Consider the following 24,612-nt stretch of genomic DNA (forward strand, 5'->3'; position numbering starts at 1 on the left):
GGTGACTCTGAATAAAAGTTGTTCTCGTCTATAATAACCGTCTGTCTTTGTATCGCTATAAGAGGCTTTCGGAGTTTGGCCATGTTGTTTCCGTCGCAGCAGCTCGCCGCTTGTCAGCTTTGTGGGAACGTCAAAATTTTAGTTAGAGGAAAAACATATTATTATCTCTACTTGTTACGCTGTAATCATTTCGTCAATTCTTACAAAAAATAGGACGAATATACTTCACGACTCCGTCTTCTAATAAAATTAAAACTGGAATTAAAAACCGTGAAATTAATACGGGACGCCGCGTTGGCGCAACGGTCACAGCCATGGATTGTACCCGTTGCGCTGGCGGTTGCGGGTTCGATCCCCGCACATGACAAACATTTGTATTTGCCATACAGGTGTTTGCCGTGGTGTGGGTGTTTGTGCAGTACTTGTGGGTCTCCCCACCGTGCCTCGGAGGGCACGTTAAGCCGTCGGTCCCGGTTGTTATCATGTACACCTGATAGCGATCGTTTCTCATAGTAGGGAATATATCCGCCAACCTGCATTGGAGCAGCGTGGTGGATTAAGCTCTGATCGTTTTCCTAATTGGGGAAAGAGGCCTATGCCCAGTAGTGGGATATCACAGGCTGAAGCGAAATTAATACGTGGAAAAAAGTATGACGCGTGCAGAATGTTCGAACAGTTTCGACTCATCAAATTTCGAACGGAGGAGAAAATAATAAATGAGATAAATTATTCTTCCAAAGTTTTGAAATAATGTGGTCATCGAGATATCTCTCGAGTTCGACAACGAGACTTTGCATCCGAGTTTACAGTTCGGGTCTCGGCCGGAATCCAAAGAAGTTCCGAGATTTCTCAAAGGAATAAAACTTTTCTGTTAGTTAGTATTGACGTACAAAAGTGTACGTACTAGCTTGTCTTTCTCTGAACCTCATTACAATATTTAAATCGTATACTAAATGAATGAAACGCTTAAATCAGGTCGACAAGTTGTAGCTTTAAACGTTAATGCGACAATAGTAACCCACTTCACAAAGCGCATGTCAGTTCAATATTTATCGTAATCCCTTTCATGTATGATACTCGTAATTGGACCAATAAAGATACAAGCGAGAAAAATCCTCAATCCTTGTGCTTTGTCTTATATATCTATAAAGTCATTATTTAGTACAAAGGTTTTTATGCTGTCCTATTTTTTCAAACCAGATAAGATTAAGAAGTTAGAGATCCATATTAAGTATATACTTAGTAGTAACAATTTACCTGACTCTATCATCATCATCATCATTACAGCTTATACAGTCCACTGCTGGACATAGGCCTCCACAAGTTTACGCCAAAAATAACGTGAACTCATGTGTTTTGCCCATAGTCACCACGCTGGGCAGGCGAGTTGGTGACCGCAGTACTGACTTTGTCGCACCGAAGACGCTGCTGCCCGTCTTCGGCCTGTGTATTTTAAAGCCAGCAGTTGGATGGTTATCCCGCCACCGGTCGGCTTTTTAAATTCCAATGTGGTAGCGGAACTGTGTTATCCCCTAGCTATATTCTTTAGTACCATAGCCACACAGTACAACCTGACTCTATGTCTATGTTTTATCTGCTTGCTCTGTCTTCTAAGATGATTGCTTGAATAACCCTATATAGCTATTCTATTTTACGTTACCATTTTTTTGGATTGTTCTTCCGGCTTAAGTTTTTCCAATTAATTATAACTTGAGATCTTCACATCAGTGGATAGGCATCTTCTAGGCAAGCGCGCGCTATCTTAGGTTGCGTCTTCACTTACCATCAGGTGAGATCGCAGTCAAGCGCTACTCTATATATACCATATTATATTATATATACATAAAAAAACGTGACCAAATATAATTATTAATAAACCTCAAAATTTTCTCTGAAACACGCAGTTATCAAACAGTTTTTCTTTTCCCGAATACGAGACTATGGTCGAAGACAAAATGGTGTTCGGGTTTTTATTTTGTTCCCTACAATCATGGAGTATCGGTATCTGTACTAATATTATAAACCTAAAGAGTTCGTTTGTTTAAACCCGCAATTTCAGGAACTGATGGTACGAATTGAAAATTTATTTTTTTGTTGAATCACTTACCGAGGTATGTGTACTATAGGTTATATAACATCATGATACGAACAATAGGAGCTGAGTATTTATAAGAAATATTAAGAAAACGGGAAAAAATATCTTTTTTTAGAGCGCGTAAAACTGCGGGTCACACAGCTCGTATTCTATTAAGTGATATCGGTTCATGATTTATGTATCGATAATTTCATTTCATGTGTGTATGTGCAAGCACGCAACCAAGGCAATTGAAAGCAAGGATGATGAATGATCACGTCGCCGTGCCGTGACTCCTCTGACGTCTGACGAGCGCGCCGTAATCCCGTACTGTCACCATCGAATATTATTTACATCAATATCTCGCCTGATAAATGTATCCCACAGGAGTCGCGCTCGCCAGGGAAATGTCTGGATTTAATGTATGCAGAACTGATTAGATAGAAAACAAAAGGCGTTTTATAGTGACTGATTATTTAATCAATCGAAATACAAAAAAATATCACTTTCTCATAACTACTGGGAGATGTTTGATAAAAATAATTGTGTTCGCTCGCAAACGAAAAAAAACCGACTTCAATTACATCGACGAGTAATACAACGTAGATCGACGAAAAAATACTCAAGTAACTGCGCGTTATCAAAGATTACTCAAAAAGTAGTTACCAGATCTCAATGAAATTTATATGTGACCACATGACAAACATCAGCTTTCGATTAAATTAAAAATTATTAAAATCGGTACACCCAGTAAAAAGTTATTGCGAATTTTCAAGAAATTCCCTCGATTTCTCTAGGATTCCATCATCAGATCCTGGTTTCCTTATCATGGTACCAAACTAGGGATATTCCCTTTCAAAAAAAAAAAAGAATTATCAAAATCGGTACACCCAGTAAAAAGTTATTGCGGATTTTTAAGAGTTTCCCTCGATTTCTCTGGGATCCCATCATCAGATCCTGGTTTCCTTATCATGGTACTAAACTTAGGATATCTCCTTTCCAACAAAAAAAGAATTATCAAAATCGGTACATCCAGTAGAAAGTTATGCGGTATAATACAACGTAGGTCGACGAAAATAGCGTCAAGTAAAAACGCATTATTAGATATAGCTCGAAAAGTAGTTGTTAGATCTCAAATAAATTTAAATGGGACCAATTGGCACACACCACCTTTCGATTAAAAGAAAATTTGTCGAAATCGCTCCACCCAGTCAAGAGTTCTGATGTAACATACATAAAAAAAAAAAAATACAGTCGAATTGAGAACCTCCTCCTTTTTTGGAAGTCGGTTAAAAAATATTATGATATTTCATTTTATTAACGAAAAACGCAAATTTTTAGTTCATTTTTTTTTTTATTTATTTATTGCAGAGTCGGAGTTTTTATTTATTCGTGTATAAATAGTGTAGCAACATCATTCCGTTTAGAATTGTCTAACCTGTTACTATTAATAGTTACTGTCCAACACTAGATAATTATTTAAAAGCTTATATCTTACTTCCTGTAATTACGAGTATAATCATTTTTATGTATTACTCCTTGTTGTTATTAGGTGTCTTATTATTGAAGTTGCTTGAGATTATTATTAAAGTTTTTTTTGGCCCATTAGGGAAAATAATAAAAGTGTAAACCGACACCGTGAAAATAGCTAGACAACGAAGAAGAAGTTAGCAACGTGAGGTTAGCTAGCCAATGAAGTATAACTTCCTACGTGCCTACGTAAGTACACACACACACACACACACACACTTTTTTGTTTTATTTCCTCACTAAGTAACAACTTATAATAGTGATGCTTGTATTGACGCTCGATCGAAGGTGCTTTTGAGCCTGTTTGAATAAAGCTATTTTTTATTTTGATTTGTGAATGTAGGAATATTATTTTACGATAGTACATTGTTGCAATATTCCATTCTAATGTTAGCTTTAAATTGCATACTTATTTATTATTATAGTTTGATTTTTCAACTATTTTTTTTTTTTCGAGAAATAAATTCTTAAACCATAATTATAATTTGTAGGATGTAATACAGTCGTGTTATTGTTGGTTAAAAGGGGTCTATTGCTAACCACCAACCATCATTATAAAAATCAGACAAAAGTCTATTTAGGTCGACTTTGACTCTGAGCAGGTTCTTCTGCAAAATTTTGTTCTGTTTCATTTTGGGTAGGTTGCAAATTCCACATGAAAAAAATAATAATGATGGAGTTATACAGATGGCAGATATATGTTGATAAATTCGTAAATGTACATCAATTTCTCTTAAACCTTGCGTTTTTTTAACCTTATTTTATTCAGGACCAGCACACGATGAACATAAAATATGTACTTGATGCCACAAAAGTTAGCTAGGAAACACTTCGGTTAGGAAACACAAATGTTTAAAGAACATAAAAATGGTTGTGTTGCAGTTCTCTAGCATTTAAGAACACATACTAACTAAATTTGTTTCTTTGATTTATTATTTGTTTAAACGATCTGATCCCCGAAAATACTGTTTCGAATTAAAAAAAATACATTTGATAGCCCATTTACCAAGGAAGGCTATAGCCTATTTTACACGTCTAGTACTAAAATAAATATATATATAAAGGAATACGCTAAATCGGCCTCATTCGAAATTACCATCGCCACACTCCGCACCACTCTCAACCATCACTTGCCACTGAGTCTTAAACGAACGTAGTCTTAAGTTATTAATTAGTCCGATCTATTTTATAACTGTTTAATTACGCTCAGAAGGACGTCTCGTCCGCGCGAAGTTTGCCAATTACGTTAATAACTCGCCTCCGACCGCTCGTCGAACTAATAACAGAATCCATGAATAAGGTTTGACTACAGCTGCATCTTTTACGGCCGAACGGATTGGGTTTGAGAGGAACTTTGTTTAAAAAATATTTTCCATTGGTTCAAGTATTGAAATACTTGTAATTTAACGATTTGGTTCTTTGATATAGGAAATATAAATAATTTTAGTATAATTGTTCAGTAAAATCGTCAAAAGGTGGTGCTTTTCGCTATGACTGCAATTATGATACACCCCAAGGGCCTGTCTGTTCTGTACTACTATTATAATTACGAAATTTTGGATGTGTGTTTGTTAGAATATCGTTGTTTGAACAGGCGAATGGGTCTGGATCAAACTTTACACTGATATATCGTAGTCTGTATTGTATGTGTACACGAGACTCCTTTTCGTTCCGGAAAAATATCTGTATATTTTTCACGTAGAACAGATATCATAGGAAGAAAGCTTTGGTTACTTGGCATGAACACAATAATTATGAAATCACGAAATATCCATAATGTATAATTATGTCTTCCGTTAACTGACCAATGTAATACTATTTATTTAAAAAAACGCAGAGCTATTGACTAAAATTATGTGACCTGGATACTTTGACGCATTATTCCTATGTATTAAATTTAATACACAATATTAATGTTTCGATACAAAATATACGTCCGTCGCGGATTAATTTAAATTAATGAGACATTTTCGTTAAATATTATTCAAATTTTAGTTAAAGTTGTAATCAAACTTATTTCACTTCAGCCTATCGCAGTCCACTGCTAGATATAGGCTTCACCAAGTTCGTAGCGTGAACTCTTGTACATATGTTGCCCAAAGTCACCACGCTGGGCAGGCAGGTTGGTGACCGCAGGGCTGGCTTTGTTGCACCGCAAACTTATTTAGAATTAGAATATTTATTTTGGTAATAACCAATTTATTATTATTATTATTTTATGCCTCATTGTACAACACAAATATAATACAAACATATTATAAATATAGTTACAGATAGTGGACACAATAGGTGGACTTATGTGTAATTAGCCATTTCTTTCAGACAACCCAGAATTAAGATAAATAATAAACACAAAAAATTCTTCTCCACCACACAGCACACACAATTTACCTACACTCAACTTATCATACTCAGCAACCCCACTGGACGAGAATCCTGTCTGATATAACGGACCCGGTAGTCACGGTCAAACAACAGTTGTTAGCGGGTATTAATCGCTAGCACATCTGTCAATTGTTGTGACCAATACGTCGACCCATCTCCCCTCGATTTTTAATTTAAACCTTCTGTAACTGTAGATTTATATCACTACATAGTATAAAACAATGTCGCTTCCCGTTGTCTGTCTGGCTGTCTGCAACGGGTTGTGATTTGTTTTTTTTTTTTTTAATAGATAAAATGATTCAAGAGGAAGGTTCATATGTATAAAACATGTGTAAAACACTGGTGGGTTTCTAAATTAAAATAGCCAAGGCGATTACCACAATCTGTCTATATTTTTGAACAGCGTAACGTTGTTAACAAGTCGAATAATAAAGAATGCTTAAAATGATTATCTACCCTTTTTATACAATTTTATCGATGTGTCAAATCAAAGCTAATTATTGATTAACTTACATCTATAATGTTAAACGAATATAATTATAAATAAGAATAATAATTATTGATTTAAGAAATTAATACAATATGTAATTACTAAGCTATATCATAACAATTAATGTTAACTACGTCATAATCGTTGAGCGACTATTGAATACTTGATAACACTCGGCCATCCTGTGTAGGCCGTGTCCCACGGTCCTTGTTTTGCTGTTCTCCAGTGCTGATCCCCAAATTCTGGAACGAAAATATTGTACGGCAGTAATATGTCGTTTGTAATAACCACAGTTTTAAACGTATTTATTTTTGAATGTATTATCTAATAAATTATTGCGTCACACAGCTAGTAGTCGGTTTATATATGTTAAGATAACATATTTTCCTTAATTAGACTTGATCATACTCGTATAAGTTATCTCTATTTATATGGATTGATATCGATCATATACCCGTCATTATTAATGTAGAACTGATCACACATTAGTATATATTATTTATATTGACTTGATCACAAAGCTGCCATTATATATAATATACGTATAGACTTGATCACATAACCGTCTCTGTTTATTTAATCTTGATCACACAGTACTTTTTGAATTGATCACAATGCTGTCTTATACGAGTATATGTAGACTTGATCACTTAGCCGTCTCTGTTTATTTAATCTTAATCACACATTAGTATATACTTATATTGACTTGATCACAAAGCTGTCAGTATATATAATATACATATAGACTTGATCACATAGCCATCTCAGTTTATTTAATCTTGATCACACAGTACTATAAACTTATACTGACTTGATCACAAAGCTGTCAGTATATATAACATACATATAGACTTGATCACATAGCCGTCTCAGTTTATTTAATCTTGATCACACAGTAGTATAACTTATATTAACTTGATTACAAAGCTGTCATAAAATATGTAGACTTGATCACATAGCCGTCTCTATTTATTTAGACTTGATCACACAGCAGTCAATACTAAATCGTATATGGACTCGTCAAATAGCAATCATCATAAGGTAATTGTTTTGAAAAAGAAGTCTCATCATTTGTAAATATGTATATTGAGTGGTAAATAATATATGAAAACAATTATATACTGTACATACTCTTGCAACTTAACTAATAAACCGTAACGCTAAACACATGTATTTTTTTTTTTACTGTAATTATAGTACAACTAATGAAGAGTCACACACTTGTAACAACCGGTAACTAATCTAATATAGTAGAAAGAAAATTATATTATTCTAAATCTTAACTTTCAAGAAGATCAATCAAATCGTCTCTATCTACTTCTCGGTCACTGCTTGAACTATCATCTTCGGACATGGTTGGTTTGTATGGTCTTAAGGTATCTCCACGAACAACAGCACTGAATTTTTTGTAACCTTTCATGCCCTTAATACTCGAAATCGTGTATCGGTCTAATGAGGTCTCCGCTTTATATACTTTATAGGGCCCTGTGTAAAGCCCGTTTAACTTTTTAGTAACGCCAGTAGCTACATCCCTAGTTACACCACCTTTCCAGAGAACTAATTGGCCTACGGTATACTTGAGACACTTCTTATGATTTTTATCGAATTGTCTTTTCATAGTAGTCATGTTTCTGTCGATACGAAGCTTAGCAGTTTCTCTATTAGCCTGAAGTTCATTTTGTTGGGTTTCAGAGTTTGTGGGTGCATTTGAAGGAAAGGATGGATATCTAGAGTTTTTGTGACCAAACATAAGATTGAATGGCGAAAAATTAGTTGTCGCATTTGGTGTATTATTTATTCCCCAGACAATATCGTTTAACTTATTGTCCCATGTGCATTCGCTTTCTGACATAGTATTGAGACCATTAAGCAATGTGCGATTAACTCGTTCAACTTGTCCATTTGAGCGAGGACTGGCAATCGCATTTAAAACGTGTTTAAATTGATTTTCTTCGGAGAATTGCTTAAAATATCTACTCGTAAAAGCTTTGCCCCTATCTGTAATTATTCGAACTGGATAACCAAACTGCATAATAATATCTTTTAATAACCTAATCGTCTCTACTGAACTACAATTTTTGGCAGGTCGGGCGAATACAAATTTAGTAAAAGCGTCAATAACTACTAGAATATAAGTGTTACCCTTACGAGTTTTAGCAAAAGGACCTAAGTTTTTTTTTTTTTTTTTATGTCACTAGGTCGGCAAACAAGCGTACGGCTCACCTTATGGTAAGCGATTACCGTAGCTTATAGACGCCTGCAACACCAGAAGCATCGCAAGCGCGTTGCCGACCCAATCCCCAATCCCCCCAGGAGCTCTGGTCACCTTACTCACCAACAGGAACACAATACTGCTTGAAAACAGTATTATTTTGCTGTGATCTTCTGTAAGGTCGAGGTACTACCCCAGTCGGGCTGCTCCATATTTTGAGCAGGAAATTCCTGCTGTGCCCTACCTCAGTTAAAGTGATCCGCATGCAACGTATGCATAGGTATGGCTGACTTGTTAATTGGGTGTAATTCACCCTCTAATCTACCGTAGTTACCCTTATTAAACGCGCATTGTAAACAAGAGTTTACATATTTTCTTATAAATCTTGTCATACCTTCAAACCAAAACTGAGCTTTAATGGCACTTTCACATTTTTCGAAACCGGGATGACCTATTTGATCGTGAAGTTTTTGTAGCAGACCGTATTTGGCTAGTTTAGGATCACAAATCGCTCACCTGCAACAGTTTTTCTATATAGTATATCGTCTTTAACAATGTAATTTGCAGATAACTTTGTATCAGAATTATCATGAAGTCTAGAAATAATGCTTTTAATATTATCATCTTGCAATTGTAAAGTCATCAACCAGTCAGAGTTATCAATCATACATATCGTATAAGTCACGGGATTTCTACTCAGCGCATCCACGTGCCTCATGCGCTCGCCTGGCCTATATTCAATTTCAAGATCAAATTCTTGTATCGTAAGCCACCAACGAGCTATTCGTGGAATCAAATCACGTTTTACAAGAGTCGTTCTCAAAGCTGAGCAATCTGTTACAACTTTAACTTTAATACCTGTTAAATAAATTCGAAACCGTTTAAGAGATTCAACAACAGCGAGTGTTTCGAGTTCATAGCTATGATAGAGTTTCTCTTCGTTACTTGTTACCCTACTAAAATAAGCTATTGGTTTTAAACTATTATCAGTTTGATACTGCATTAAAATCCCGCCTAAACCTACTTTGCTAGCGTCGGTATGTAATTCTGTCTTTGCATCAGAGTTATAAATAGCTAGAACTGGCTTTTCAATCAACCGTTGCTTAAGAGTTTGAAATGCATTTTCTTGGTCTGGACCCCAATACCATTTAACATCCTTTTTCGTGAGTAAAGTAAGAGGGCGAGCAATTTGGGCAATATTTCGAACGAATTTCCTAAAATATGACGTTAAACCCACAAACTGTCTAATCTCATGTACGTTACGTGGCCTGTTATAATCTGCTACACATTTTATTTTAGCTTGCCCTGGCTGTATAGTTCCGGCTGAGATTTCGTGACCTAAGTACGTTGCTGTACGCTTTAGAAAAGAACATTTACCAAGATTTAATTTTAAATTTGCCTGTGTTAATAATTGAAGAACCTTTTCTAATAGTACTAAGCCTTCCTGTACAGTACTTGTTGGCAACATCACGTCATCAAGATAAAGAGCTATATTTTGATCCACTCTGCCTAGTGTCATTTGTATTAATCGAGAGAATACAGCTGGGGCATTGGCTAAACCGAAGGGCATCTTCAAAAATTCATACTGACCCGATGAAGTGACAAATGCAGTCTTCGGTATAGACTCTTCGTGTAGGCTGATTTAGTAATACCCTTGAGCAAGGTCAAGGGTTGTGAAAAACAATTTACCCGACAGCTTATTGACCTGATCTTCGATATGTGGTAAGGGATATCGATCTTTAATAGTATTAGCATTTAACGCTCTATAGTCAACACAAAGTCTATAATCCCCACCCTTCTTCTTAACCAGGACTACGGAGCTAGCATAATCTGAGATTGACTCCCTTATGATACCTGCCTCTAATAAATCCTTGATTTTTCCGTTAACAATTTCGTTTTCTTTATGCGATAATCTATAGGGCTTACGACAAACAGGTTGGTTACTAATTGTATGGATGTGCATCTTAATAAGATCGGTGCAACTTAAATCTTTTGTACTTCTAGCAAATGAGTGACTATACCTATTTAAAAATGATAATAATTGTTTATTTTCCAAATCACTAAGCTGACCTTTCTTAATGTCAGATAAGTTAATTCGCATGTCGGTAGTTTCTGAACTTTCTATAGCCAGTATTCTAGACCCCTCATCGCAAATTGGTATCGTTACCAATTCCGCTCTAGCTATCAGTCTATGAGCCTCCCATACTATATCTGTATTTTCTAAATTGACAACTTTCAAATGAGAACTAAATTGTTTAATAACAGCTGATGATATCATATAAGAAACATTTCCTAACTGCATCCATACTGTATTTGTTAAAAATGTGTGCTCTTTTCCAATATTCTTAAAGCAGTCAACGTAAACTTCTACATATAATTGATTATGTTTTGGCATTACAACTTTATCTTTCAAATAAACCGGAAACTTTACAACAAAATCAGATGCCTGTAGATTAATATTCGTAAACAGATCCTGCACAAAGTTACTTTGAACAAAACATATAGATGAATCAGAAGTGACTAAACTAACGTTTTTACTATTAATCATTGTTTGTCCAATTAATAAATCAATATCCGATGTTATATAATTAGTTAATTCAACAATTCCATTCAATTGGACATTATCTATTAAAATACTTAAGTAACACGAACCGAGTGAGCTTACACAGGCTCCTCCAAAACCTTTCATAACAGTGGTGCTTGGATTAATTTTAATTTGTAAGTTCTTAGCTTGTGACATACAAAGCAAATTAATTTTACTGCCAGTGTCTATGAATGCTCTTAACTGTCGTCCATTTACTATCACTATTCGTTTGTAAATATCAGCATAAATATCGTAAGTAATATGTAACACCTGACTAACCTGATTTAATTGCGGTCGCGATGTCCCAGCACCAAACCAACAGGCTGCAGTAGTATGTCCGTTACGGCGACATTTTTCGCAGTACTGTTGTTGTCTACAGTCTCGTGCTTCGTGACCCGACCGCCGACACATGTAGCATATCTTCGGCTGGAGCTGATGGCTTGATGTTGAACCTAGCGCACCATTATTGGTTCCTCTTTTCCACGTTGATTTCCGCACAGTTTGTGTTTCCATTCGTTTGAAATTTTCTAATGATGATAAATAGCCATAATATAATTGTTCAGGAGTATTACAAGTATATGCTTTAGCGTTGGCTCTCAGTTCATAAGGTAGTCCACGAATTATACACGAGATAGCATCTTCGCCGGTGATGTTACATCTCTTAACTAAAGACAATTTCTCATGATAATACTTCGTCATAGTCTCTTTGTCTTCTTTTGTCCTCGCCAACATCCGTTCTAATTTGTCCATGTAATCAGTCGATCGTGGAAAGGCAGTCTGCAGCATCTCCTTCCATTCATCCCATGTCAGGTCATAATTATCGAGATCGTCGTACCATTCTCGGGCGGAGCCACGTAGTCGTAATTGCATAATAAATGTTCGATCGGTGTGATCCCAGCCATAAACGTCGCCCAATTGATCTATTTTGTGCAGCCAACCTATAATATTGCTATTAGTGTCCTCCGGTCGAAATTTAGGGATCACTTCCGCATCACTGGGAGCAACGTGTCGTTTTTTGTACAGTTTCTTTTTACAACCACCGTCAGAGAAAAAAAAATCACTGTTTTCATCTTCCGAGCTGCTTGATTCATTATTTTTTCGTTTGCGTTGGCCCAAACCATCTAAGTAAGGTCCAGACATTTTTTGAGCACGATCCCACCTCTGAGATGTAAAACACTGGTGGGTTTCTAAATTAAAATAGCCAAGGCGATTACCACAATCTGTCTATATTTTTGAACAGCGTAACGTTGTTAACAAGTCGAATAATAAAGAATGCTTAAAATGATTATCTACCCTTTTTATACAATTTTATCGATGTGTCAAATCAAAGCTAATTATTGATTAACTTACATCTATAATGTTAAACGAATATAATTATAAATAAGAATAATAATTATTGATTTAAGAAATTAATACAATATGTAATTACTAAGCTATATCATAACAATTAATGTTAACTACGTCATAATCGTTGAGCGACTATTGAATACTTGATAACACATGCGTTATTTGGTAGAGGAACACTGATAATTTTAGAGGCTTCTAACGTATCTTTTGTTGTTGATAGTATCAGCGTTACATCCGTGCGAAGCCGGGCGGGTCGCTAGTTACTGAATAAACAAGACTGTTATATTTGTATACCCTTTAATTACAGTAAAAAAAAAATCAAAAATAAATTAAAATAACAAGAAAAGTACAAAAGGTAGTTGTAGCGCATAGAGTAATTCATTCCAACATTGGGATGAAAACTAATAAGTTAACTAGAATATTATCACGAGTAGTAAATCAAATAAATAAATCTTTAACAAATACTCACGCTCATCTGTTTCTAAAAAAAGTCAAGAAATACCTATGTTGCAGGTTACAGGCAACTGATAAAGATACTTTTTAAAAAGACTTCAAAAAAGGAGGAGGTTCTCAATTCAACTGTATTATTTTTGAAGTAATTTAACTCCTAACTTTATACTGGGTGAACCGATCTTCTGTTGCTTGTCATGTGGTCCTATTTGAATTTCATCGAGATCTGACATGTATTTTTTAAGTTATTCCTCATAATGCGTTTTACATAGTATTACTTGTCGATGTAGCTAAAGTCGATTTTTTTTTCATTTGCGAGCAAACACAATTATTTTAATATTGTAGTGTCAACATTGTATAGAATATTACCATAATTGCAACTTGTATCGCGATAATATCCCCACCGTCTCCTCAGCGCGATCAATTGGAGCAAACACCATTAGCGGCGTCGGTAAAAACACTTCCAAGAACATCGCAGCGTCACGCCGTGAAAAAGTGTGTTACTTTGGAAGCGAACCTTAAGTAGGTCGCTTCATTTCCTTTCAATATATTGACATTATTTATTAAGCTCCTTAAAAGATTATATACATATAATTAGATAGCTATATGTACCTTCGTCGAAATAATACCAATATTTAATGTTGTTTGGTGGTCGTTTTAATGGACGCCTTACTTTTCACCTAGCATTACAGTGGCAAATAAACCTATAATCCCCTAATAGTCAGAAGTTACAATTACGACGCAATACCAGAAACATAATCAAAGCTCGGCATGGGCCACTGTATCTCCGCTGTCATTTCAGAGCATCCCCAAATCTTCCACCACTTTGTCAAAGAAAACAAATTTTTCGACTGTGACCTAGTATTAACGTATTACTCGTTTTAAAATTGTAGTATAATTTAAATTATCTTACATATTATGTCGAATTTTGTATCCGTTGAGTTTCGCTTTTGCCTTTTGAGCGTCGCTCAATCAAACATGTACAGGAGAGATGAATGGTAGCCGAGAGCATATTTTATTTTATTTGAATTCAGTGCTCCATAATATTTATAACATTTTACTATTTTCCACAGCTAGGGTTTATATTAATTTGTATTTTTCCATAGAGATGTTCTACGATAATTCCACAAACAATTTTGCAATTTTCTCAACACAAGTTTAAAGTTTTTTATTAAAAGGAAAATAATCGATAAAGCGTATTATTCGGTGCAAGATTACACAGTTGATAAAGATGTGTGGACTTAGTGGCGTTATATTTCATGCAAGATATTACTAATTTTGTGCTAAAACACAATTCATATATTATTTTTAAAAGAATAACTGCGGAGTTTCTTGGCGATTCTTCTCTGCAGAATCTACAATCCGAATCGGTGGTAGCTTTACCATTAAATATAATAATCACTTTAAAATTTTAATTTGTAAAATGAAGTTGAAAGAGCTTATAAAGCCTATTTCAATAAAGTTTTTTTTATTTGATAACTACGACTAATTTCGTTAAACGAACATAGCACAAAATAAGCGACGTTAATCTAAAAGTGCTTTAAATAAATTTTAACACCGTAATGTTTAAAACGCTAAAACAGTGTTAGTATAAATTTTCAAATAGCGCTTAAAATTCTCGCATAGTGATTCCATTTTGACTGTTTTTGTTGTAGTGCTTTCAAGGCTTGCTTGCAAATTTCTAAACTTTGTATTTATATATCCAAATTATAGCACTATATGTATATATATCAAATTCCATTTACGTGAAAATATCCTCTTCTATTTCGCTTCGCAAACACGACAGCTCAGAACAAACAGCGATGTGACTCCAAAGACGGCGCGCTCTCGCTTCACGGAACACTCGCGAGAAATTCACACTGACTCCACTGCGGTGCGGGTACACCTTCCTGACCTACTACAAAAGGGAACTTGTTCTCAATTCACTTGTATTTTATTGTTACCACAGGACTATGTCATTAGTACATAGTCTGGCCATAAATACTGTTACAATTAAAAATAAACATAATATTATATTTGAATTTGGAATCCATTATTTTTATATGATTGTTCATTGTGTTTTCTCATTTTCGCGCCATTTCCATGTTGGAAATTAAATAAGTTGATCCGATTGATTTTAATTTCTAAATATTTACACACGCTCAAGACAACACAACACAAGCTTGTATATCTAAAACCATAAGTTTTAAAGGAAAAATTTATTGTATTACTTTTAAAACATTTAAATAAATAAAATAAAATAAAATAAAAAATAAAAGCTTGTTTTCTTAACTGACTTCCAAAAAAGGGGGAGGTTCTCAATCCGACTGTTTTTTATTTAATGTCGACAAATTTTCTTTTGATCGAAAGGTGGTGTATTGAGATCTAACAACTACTTTTCGAGTTATATCTAATAATGCATTTTTACTTGACGCTTTTTCGTCGACCTACGTTGTATTATATTGTATTATACCGAATAACTTTCTATTGGATGTACCGATTTTGATAACTCTTTTTTTGTTAGAAAGGGGATATTTCTAGTTTGGTACCATGATAAGGAAACCAGGATCTGATAATGGGATCCTAGAGAAATCGAGAGAAACTCTCAAAAATCCGCAATAACTTTTTACTGGGTGTACCGATTTTGATAATTTTTAATTTAATCGAAAGCTGATGTTTATCATGTGGTTACATATAAATTTTATCGAGATCTGATAACTACTTTTTGAGTAATCTTTGATAACACGTAGTTACTTGACTATTTTTTAGTCTACCTACGTTCTATTACTCGTCGATGTAATTGAAGTCGGTTTTTTTTCGTTTGCGAGCAAACACAATTATTTTAATTTATTTTGTAGTGATCTACATTCCACTAATTAATGCTTTAAGGAACGTCCCACGAGCAACTCGGACGATGTCACGGGTATCAACTAGTATACCCTAGGTAAGTTTCTGTTCGTAAGATTAATATTTATAAAGTTGATTCTTAAGCTATGTGTGTGTTTACTCATGTAAATTAAATTGTCCATACGTTACGGTAGGAAGTCAGTCTCCGCGACAAGTTGCGTTGAGTGAGCTTAATTATAGTCGTAAATGCTTTATTCGCGTATCGCGTGTTTACTTCACACAAGAAAATGTCATATAATTGTATGTGGAGTTTAGTAATATTTATTGCTAACTATTTGAATAGTAAATACTAGAAATATACTGATATCCTTTCTGACGCAGTGGTACCAAAAGATTCTTTAACACGAACGGTCAAGAGTTCGATAGTAGCTCGGACTAGAGTCTTTATGCTTGATAGTTCTTATAGCCCCGAAGTTACAAGACGCTCCAGACATTTTTTCTCTTGCAAAGAAATTTACCCGCAAGCACACAGTGGAGCTGTCTACAGTTTTATTTCCAAGCTTGTGTAAGAGATGAAAATGTTACCCGAAAATGTAACTATTATTTTTTTCAAATGGTTATATAATTAAATCTAGCTTTATCGCGTAACTCGTTTTGATTGTAGATAACGTTTAATAAAAATGTGTTTGAATGCAAACGAAAAAAAACCTACTTCAATTACATCGACAAGTAATACAACGTACGTAGACGAAAAAAATTAACAAACGCACTAGTCATCACTACAATTTTCGAAGGTTTAACTTGATTTCTCTGTGACTCCATCATCACATCCAGGTTTCCTTATCATAGTACTTGGGATATCTCCTTTCCAACAAAAAAAGAATTATCAATCGATTCATAAACGACGAAGTTATCCCTGAACATACGTTTTAAATTATATATACACGGTCGAATCGGTCTATTTTTGAAGTCGGTTGAAAATTTCGACAATCTGAATTATTGAATGTTGTTTTATACTTTTTATTATATTTATATTTACCACACTTAAAAAAGAGTAGCTTCTAAACTTGAGCATTCTGTTTCTCATTGAAAACTTAATTTATTTAATTAAATGTCCTCGTGGTTCGTCCCGCAATGTGGTTTTCGAAGAAGATTAAAATTAAACTTTGGCGGGGAGCATTGCTATTAGTTTTTTTGTTTAAAATATAATACTAGGTGTCCTGCTCAGTTCCACGCGTGTTTTGATTCGATTTAATATATTCGTTTTACAGACCCTGTCTAATGAGATAAGTAGGCTATATTATATATTCTATTATAACCCTTAGTATTTTTCGAATTAATACATTTAAATAACTTCTCAAATTTCAAACAAGCTAAAATATTGCAAAAGAATATTATAATAACCTAGTTTCTAATCTATTCTTTTCACATCTCGATGTATCGCTTCAGCCTGTAATATCCCACTACTGGGCATAGGCCTCTTTCCCCATGTTGGAGAAGGATCAGAGCATAATCCACCACGCTGCTCCAATGCGAATTGGCGGATCTCGATGTAAAGATAAATATAAAACAGTTGCACCGTATTGTATGGGTTTTTCAGCAAGAATTTTTTTTAAATAAATCAAGTCAAGACAGTAAATGTTAATGACAGTGATAAATGTTCATTGTATTATAATTTTTATTGTATTTGAATCATTATCATCTAAATGTATTGTTTTATTTTGATTTACTAAACAAAGTTCTTCTTGAAAAATTCTACACTTGTGTCAGACTTGTCACATTGAGCGAAGACTTCACTAAGCGAAGTCCTTAGTAGCTGTTCCCCGCGCGCGTTACTGTGCTTTTTTTGGTCGTACCAACTCTGGAACCTTTGTGGGCTCGTGCACAACACTTTGCTGAAGATCATGACATGATCAAATGCATACTTTGCGATTCTATAAAGGACATAAAGACAAACATTCCATTATATATATTTATATAGATTTTGGACCGAACGCTTTTATTAATACATTTTCTTAACCCGTTAAACTTCGTAACAGTTAAATTTCACTGATTGTTTTCAGACACATTCACCTTCTCCTTTTTGTTTTAGATTATCTCAGTCTATCATGTGCTTTTTTGTCTCAACCTGACTACTCACCTCACCAAGAATACTTTTGCACTAAAAAGTATAAGATATAATTTAAACTTGTCAACTTAGCGGACTTATCGTTACTTGTAAATTAGAAGTTGAAAATAAACAGATTGAAAATAAAAGCAAATCTGCAGTGAAAATAGAACATTTAGTGTAATGCGGAAAAATATAATCACATACTACAATAACAACGTAATTTACGGTAAAAAGCGAACATTGAATCTGACAGAAAGGTCTCGGTCGTTGCGGGGAGCGGACCGTTTCAAATTGCATTTGCTAGCAGGACGGTCGCGCGCGCTGCCACGCGACAGATCCTGTTTGGCAACTTTAAATTAGCTTCCAGTCGCGTCTGCTTCACAAGAGACGCGGCGCTGACGTCCCGACGACCGGCCGCAGACGGTAAATAAATTTATTTAAATGAACGCCCCCCGAATACAATATTCAAAGATTTTTTGCGGACCGCGAAAGTTTCGCGGAACGAAATTTAAATTCAATTTCGCTAACTAGCGGAGTTTGTGTGGAGTTTTTTTTTATGAATATTGACTGTAATTTAACCGCTTCGAGACCGCAAGTAGGCGTGCTTGCCACTGACTTTCTCTCACTGCTCGCCGTTCTTTGAAGTCAAGTGCGAACTGAACTCTTACACAAGGGTTTTGTACAATGATTATATTTAACAATACGCCTTTGTATTTATATAAAACACGTATTATAATACTAATTATATTCTTTCGTTAAAAATCTACGCTTTCAAGGAACTTTTCCTGTCGCAAGTGTTAATGCATTGAGAAACCTATAAGTACCTATACTAGCTGACTCGGCAAACGTTGTCTTGCCGCTAAACGCTATTTAAAAATAGGAGTTGGTGGTAGAAGGGTGAAAATTAAGGGTTGTATGTATTTTTCAACGCCAAATCATAATAAAATCAAAAGTAAATAATTTATCAAATAATTAAAAAAAAAATTGGGGTGGACTACCCTTTACATTTAGGGGGATAAAAAATAGATGTTGTTCGATTCTCAAATCTACCCAATATGCACACAAAATTTCATGAGAATCGGTCAAGCCGTTTCGGAGGAGTTTAACTACAAACACCGCGACACGAGAACTTTATAAATTAGATATGTATTTGTGTAGTTGTATATGCCTCTTTCACATATGTGTTATATCTGCCTCAACATCAAAATTATATTATAACACAGGTTTTTTTTTTCTCAACGATACTTTCATAATACCGATTTTTTAACCTTATGGAAACGAATTATGAATAAGACCAAAATCGTATGTAAGCTGTTGGTTTTGTAAACAAATAAATAATAAAATAAATTATTTTTAGAAGTTTTATAAGATATAAAGAAAAACATATTCAAAAACCTTTAGAATTCGTCATAAAATGAATTAAAAAATTGAATAAATTATGCAATGCAAATCTAATTTTTTTTTTAAATGTTGTTTAGCCTTTTAAAGAGAAAAACATCGAGAACCTTGAAAGTTTGTGTGCAGAGTGTCACTTTTTAAATTATTTTACAAAATATGACTTTATAATGTATAATATGACTTTATTTGATTGACCGAAGATTAGCTGACATAATAATTGTATTTGCTCGCAAACGAAAAAAAAACGAGTTCAATTACATCGACAAGTAATACAACGTAGGTCGACGAAAAAGTAGTCAAGTAAATACGCATTATTAAATATAACTCGAAAAGTAGTTGTTAGATATCAAATAAATTTAAATGGGAATAAATGACACACATTTTGATTAAAAAAAATTGTCGACAGCGGTCCACCCACTCAAAAGTTCTAAAATAACATACGTTAAAAAAATACAGTCGAATTGAGAACCTCCTCCTTTTTTGGCAGCTAAAAAGAGGAAATTAATATACTTAAGTAATTTAATAGATCACGGAATGCATATTAATCTGCATTTGCAATATGTAGTTAAAATATTAGTTTTAGTTATTAAATATTTAAAAGCAGAAGTTAAAAATAATGCCAAACAACGAAGTTTTATCACGAGTTAACGAGAAATAATAACAATGTTTAATCCCTGTTGTCTTCTCAAAGAAAAGTTATTAAAGAAAATGGCTACTCGAACATCATTTTATCCGCACTTAGCGAGTTCCGTCATTAAAATGAATTCACTTTAGCGACTTTGCATAATGATTATCACCGCAACGTCCCGGCGCCGGAGTCGAAAGGAATTTGTTCTTTATTAAAGTATTTCGAAGTGAAAGCAATATGTTACAGGGAAATTAGGTTACGTAATGAAGGCGCTTAACTTTCCTCAGCCGTTCTTGTGTTTTAATGTTTGAATTTCAGCGTGGAGTTGAGGAGCGGAGGAGTGTGCTCGTGTCATTACGGTTATTAAAGTCTGGTTTGTTATTTGATATTTATTTAAAAATTATGCGTAGTATTTGTTTATCATTTATATGCCTTCATATGTGCTTAACATTCGTGTCATGCTCGCTAGAGGTTACGTCGTTAGGAAACGTGTACGTGCGTTATATAAAGGGGAAAATCCGAGACATGTACGTATGTCCGTCGATCCGGAAAAAAATTTAGAGAGTCAGCTTCGATCCCACATATTTACATGTTGAAGTTCCATACTTTCACCAATCCATACAATACCACGTCCCGAATCCTCCCGCGTACCTATGTGGTATCTCGCTGACGACTGCCTTATTTTAACGAACGTTAGTGATATTTTTTTATACAACTAGGTCGACAAATAAGCGTACGGTAGCTGATGGTAAGCTTATAGTGGCTTATAGAGGATTGTAACACCAGGAAAAATGCGAGCGCGTTGCCGAACCTACCCCCAATCCCTACCAGGAGCTCTGGTCATGCTACTCACCACAGGAATTCAACACTGCTTGACAGTACTATTATTTAGTTGTGATCTTCTGTAAGGTCAAGATACTTCCCAGATCAGACTGCTCCAGTTTTTGAGCAGGATATATTCTGTAGTCTACCATTCAATAAAATCTATATTCTAAGTAACTTAATTCTCGAAGTAAATCGAATCAATTAAGTTGGGTAAAATAAATATCATACAATAGAGTATAGTTTTGTTATCTATCAAAACATTCATTGTATGATTTTATAGACTAGCTGCACCCCGCGGTTTCATCAACATTGTTATAATTATTTTTTTTTTTTTTTTATGTCCCTAGGTCGGCAAACAAGCATACGGATCACCTGATGGTAAGTGATTACCGTAGCTTATAGACGCCTACAGTACCAGAAGCATTGCAAGCGCGTTGCCGACCCAATCCCCAATCCTCCCAGGAGCTCTGGTCACCTTACTCACCAACAGAAACACAATACTGCTTGAAAACAGTATTATTTTGCTGTGATCTTCTGTAAGGTCGAGGTACTACCCCAGTCGGGCTGCTCCATATTTTGAGCAGGAAATTCCTGCTGTGCCCTACCTCAGTTAAAAATTATAGCCTATGGCTTTCCTCGAGAAATAAGCTATCAAACACAAGAAGAATTTTTGCATAGCTCCTGACCCATATAACACTAGCGGTACAAAAAAATCTCTACATTTAAAAGCAATCATAATTTCAACAACTTATTATTGTGTTTGCCGCAAACGAAATAAAACCGACTTCAATTACAGCGACAAGTAATACAACGTAAGTAGACGAAAAAAATTAAAACACGCACTAAGTCGTCAATACGATTTTTGAGGGTTTCCCTCAATTTCTCTAGGATTCCATCATCAGATCCTGATTTCCTTACCACAGTACCACACCTGAGATATCTCCTTCCCAACAAAAAAAGAATTATCAAAATCGGTTCATAAACGACGAAGTTATCCCCGAACATACATAATATATATATATATATATATATATATATATATATATATATATATATATATATATATATATATATATATATATATATATATATATATATATGTGTGTGTGTGTGTGTGTGTATATCGGTCGAATTGAGTAACATCTTCCTTTTTGAATTCAGTTAAAAATAATGAGCTATTCTGTAAAATTTAATGCTTAAACTGTTCTGCTTTTTGTTCTAAAACGTAAAGCAGTTTGAAAACGTTAAGATCGATATAGCACTAAACTAGTGCGCAGGTATCACAATACTTCGGAATAGTTCGAAGTTAAAATCATAAACATTTCGCAGTTACTGAATGGATCGGGGAAGCGAAATTAAATTCCGGAGCAGCGTCGCGCGGTATGCAGGTAGTCAGCCGCGCCGGTGTGGCGGACGCAGGGAACACAACAGTTTGGGCAGATGTCCGCTTTTTAAATTGTATTCGACTTTCATGCCGTAACTGGTGTAAACTTGAACTGAGTGTTAGAGATGAACAAACCGAAAGTTACAAAGAGCTGGGTTTGGTGGCAATTTTTTATCTTTAAAATGTTTTCTCAACGGCAAGATAGTTTTAAGTAGGTCGAGGATATGCTAAAAAATTTACATATCTATAACATTTTTATCCAATAAGAAAACCTCAAAATAATCTGTCAAATTATCTATACATATAATAAAATGGTAGGAAAGTCAAAACTGTACATTGAATATTTTTTTTTTAAAGAATACTTGGGGTGTGATCAACGATCGATACCGAAGCCAAAAATATAGTTTTTAGAATTTTTGTTAGTTTGTCTGTTTGTCTTTGTGTATGTCCGGGATAAACTCAAAAAGCACTGCATGGATTTACTTCAAATTTGGCACGAATATTATTAAGAAGTCGAGTCGGGTCAACATATAGGCTACAAATTATCACGCTATCACCTACGGGAACGAGCAGTGAACCTTTATTTCTTCAACGCATTCTGTAACAACGTGTAATCTAACGACGCATATTTGAATGTTGTTGTTATTACGTTAATAACCATGCTATAAGCTAGCTTCACACTATAAATAAAGACATTCTGTAGTATATTTAGTATCAGCATTGCAGCCGAAGCCGGTACGGGTCGTTAGTTTTAGTACTAAAATAGTGACTTGTTTTGTTATCCTACAAATTCACACTCCTGGCTATTTCTTAATAGAAGTTTTATATGAGAATCATTCACTCTTACCTAAGTACCAGCTGATGTATGACGAGATAAAGTACCAAGCGTACATTTGTTAAATACTAAGTAACGTTGGTTAAGGTAACGTAAGTAAGTCGTCGATGCGCTTATCAGATGCCAAATAAGGCAGATACGTTTAACAAAATGGCGAGTCATGATGGGATAGTGAGGATCAGATGGCAATGAGAGCGATCTCTGGCGCGGCGCCAGCGCCGGCCGGTCAGGGCCACGGCTTGTGAAATATACTTTATTGAATACTTGCATCGAGAGATTCAACAGGAACAACAAATTACTAATAAAATGTGCTAGTGCTTTAACTACAAAAAATTCAACCCGGTTTCTTGAAATAATTTTAACTAATCGGTTTTAGACAATTATGTCTGAAACCTATCAAAATGAAGGTTTTGGTATCTAATATAACATATAACATTTTTTTCCGTATCCAAATGCTAAGTATTGAATATATATACTAACTTTTGAATATTCGTTTATCACAAGTCTTTCGAATAGTTTTAGGTAGATTATCGAATTTTTAAGCGTGTATGATAAAATGAAACTGTAACCTTGAATACTTTTTTTAGTTGGTTGACAAAGCGTACGGCTCGCCTGATGGTAAGCGATTACCGTAGCTTATAGTTGCCTGCAAATCAGAAGCATCGCAAGCGCGTTGCCGACCCTATCCCCAATCCCCACACAACGAAAAAAAACAAACATTTTATTTACATTAATGATTGAATCTTGAAGAATATAACTCCAAGGCAAGAATATTTCACTTTCGTATTTCTCTTCATCGCGATCTCAAATCTTCTACGTCGCTGTATAATCCCTTCGTAACAGGAAATGAATCCCCTTCAATAATAAAGGATTCGAGTTATCAGACATTCATACGCTGCAATTGTAGCTTCCGCCTACGACTTTGCTGAATTATTATTTTTAATTAACCGGCTGTAGATGGTGAAGGTATATTTTTTTTAAATTGCAATTGTTATTTTAAGAAAGCAGTTGCGATACAAATTCAAGTTAAAGGTTCTAAAGAAAATAAAAGTTGTAACAGGAGGAAACAAATATTCATTTCTGAAATGTTGTTTACACTCTGGATGATTGCTCGTGTGCTTCTGCTAACCATATTTCGTAGATCACGTTAAGATATAGATTCCGGTTCCTGTAACGCATAAGCGGATAAAGGCTACGGGATAAGCTACGATCAATTCGTAATGTAGATTTTACTGAGAAGAATACGCAAGAAACAAAATCAGATAACATTGTTTTTTTTATGGATTTTAAATTTTTACACTCGTGTACAAGTTTACAAAAAATAGCCGTCACGCATCTGTTGAACCCACTTCACCGCGCCCTCAGTTCCATGTAGCGCTCATTGATATTTGTTTTTCACTCCGACACGCTCGCGGCTACTTTTGGTTCTAGGTGGATTAAAAGTCTAAACCTCAAAGCTTACAGAAGTACTTTATTTATAAAATGTAGTAATTTAGAGCAGCGAGTTTTTTAAGAATTTTTAGATTTGCAGTTT

The 24,612-nt window shown here is 34.7% G+C and overlaps 1 protein-coding gene and 1 long non-coding RNA gene across 2 annotated transcripts; both read right to left on the reverse strand.

Annotated features, from left to right (window-relative positions):
- Positions 1-6,352: 6,352 nt before the first annotated feature.
- Positions 6,353-11,637, reverse strand: LOC123670363. Its single transcript, XR_006745911.1, has 2 exons — positions 11,555-11,637; positions 6,353-6,721 (listed from the first exon to the last, which is right to left on the reverse strand). It is a non-coding gene; the product is annotated as an uncharacterized LOC123670363 (long non-coding RNA).
- Positions 11,638-11,648: 11 nt separating this feature from the next.
- On the reverse strand, positions 11,649-12,746 carry LOC123670475. Its single transcript, XM_045603970.1, has 2 exons — positions 11,760-12,746; positions 11,649-11,727 (listed from the first exon to the last, which is right to left on the reverse strand). Exons 1-2 carry the CDS (start codon positions 12,413-12,415, stop codon positions 11,649-11,651), a joined length of 735 nt encoding a protein of 244 aa, XP_045459926.1. The 5' UTR covers positions 12,416-12,746.
- Positions 12,747-24,612: the final 11,866 nt, after the last annotated feature.

Source organism: Melitaea cinxia, chromosome 4, assembly GCF_905220565.1.
Source record: "Melitaea cinxia chromosome 4, ilMelCinx1.1, whole genome shotgun sequence".
Classification (NCBI taxonomy): Eukaryota; Metazoa; Arthropoda; class Insecta; order Lepidoptera; family Nymphalidae; genus Melitaea; species Melitaea cinxia.

Bases quoted from the DNA above. Each gene is read 5' to 3' on its own strand.
- LOC123670475 (XM_045603970.1), bottom strand. From the start codon at position 12,415: ATGTCTGGACCTTACTTAGATGGTTTGGGCCAACGCAAACGAAAAAAT. The intron at 11,728-11,759 runs GTGGAAAAGAGG...ATGGTGCGCTAG, and splicing joins CAAACTGTGCGGAAATCAAC to GTTCAACATCAAGCCATCAG.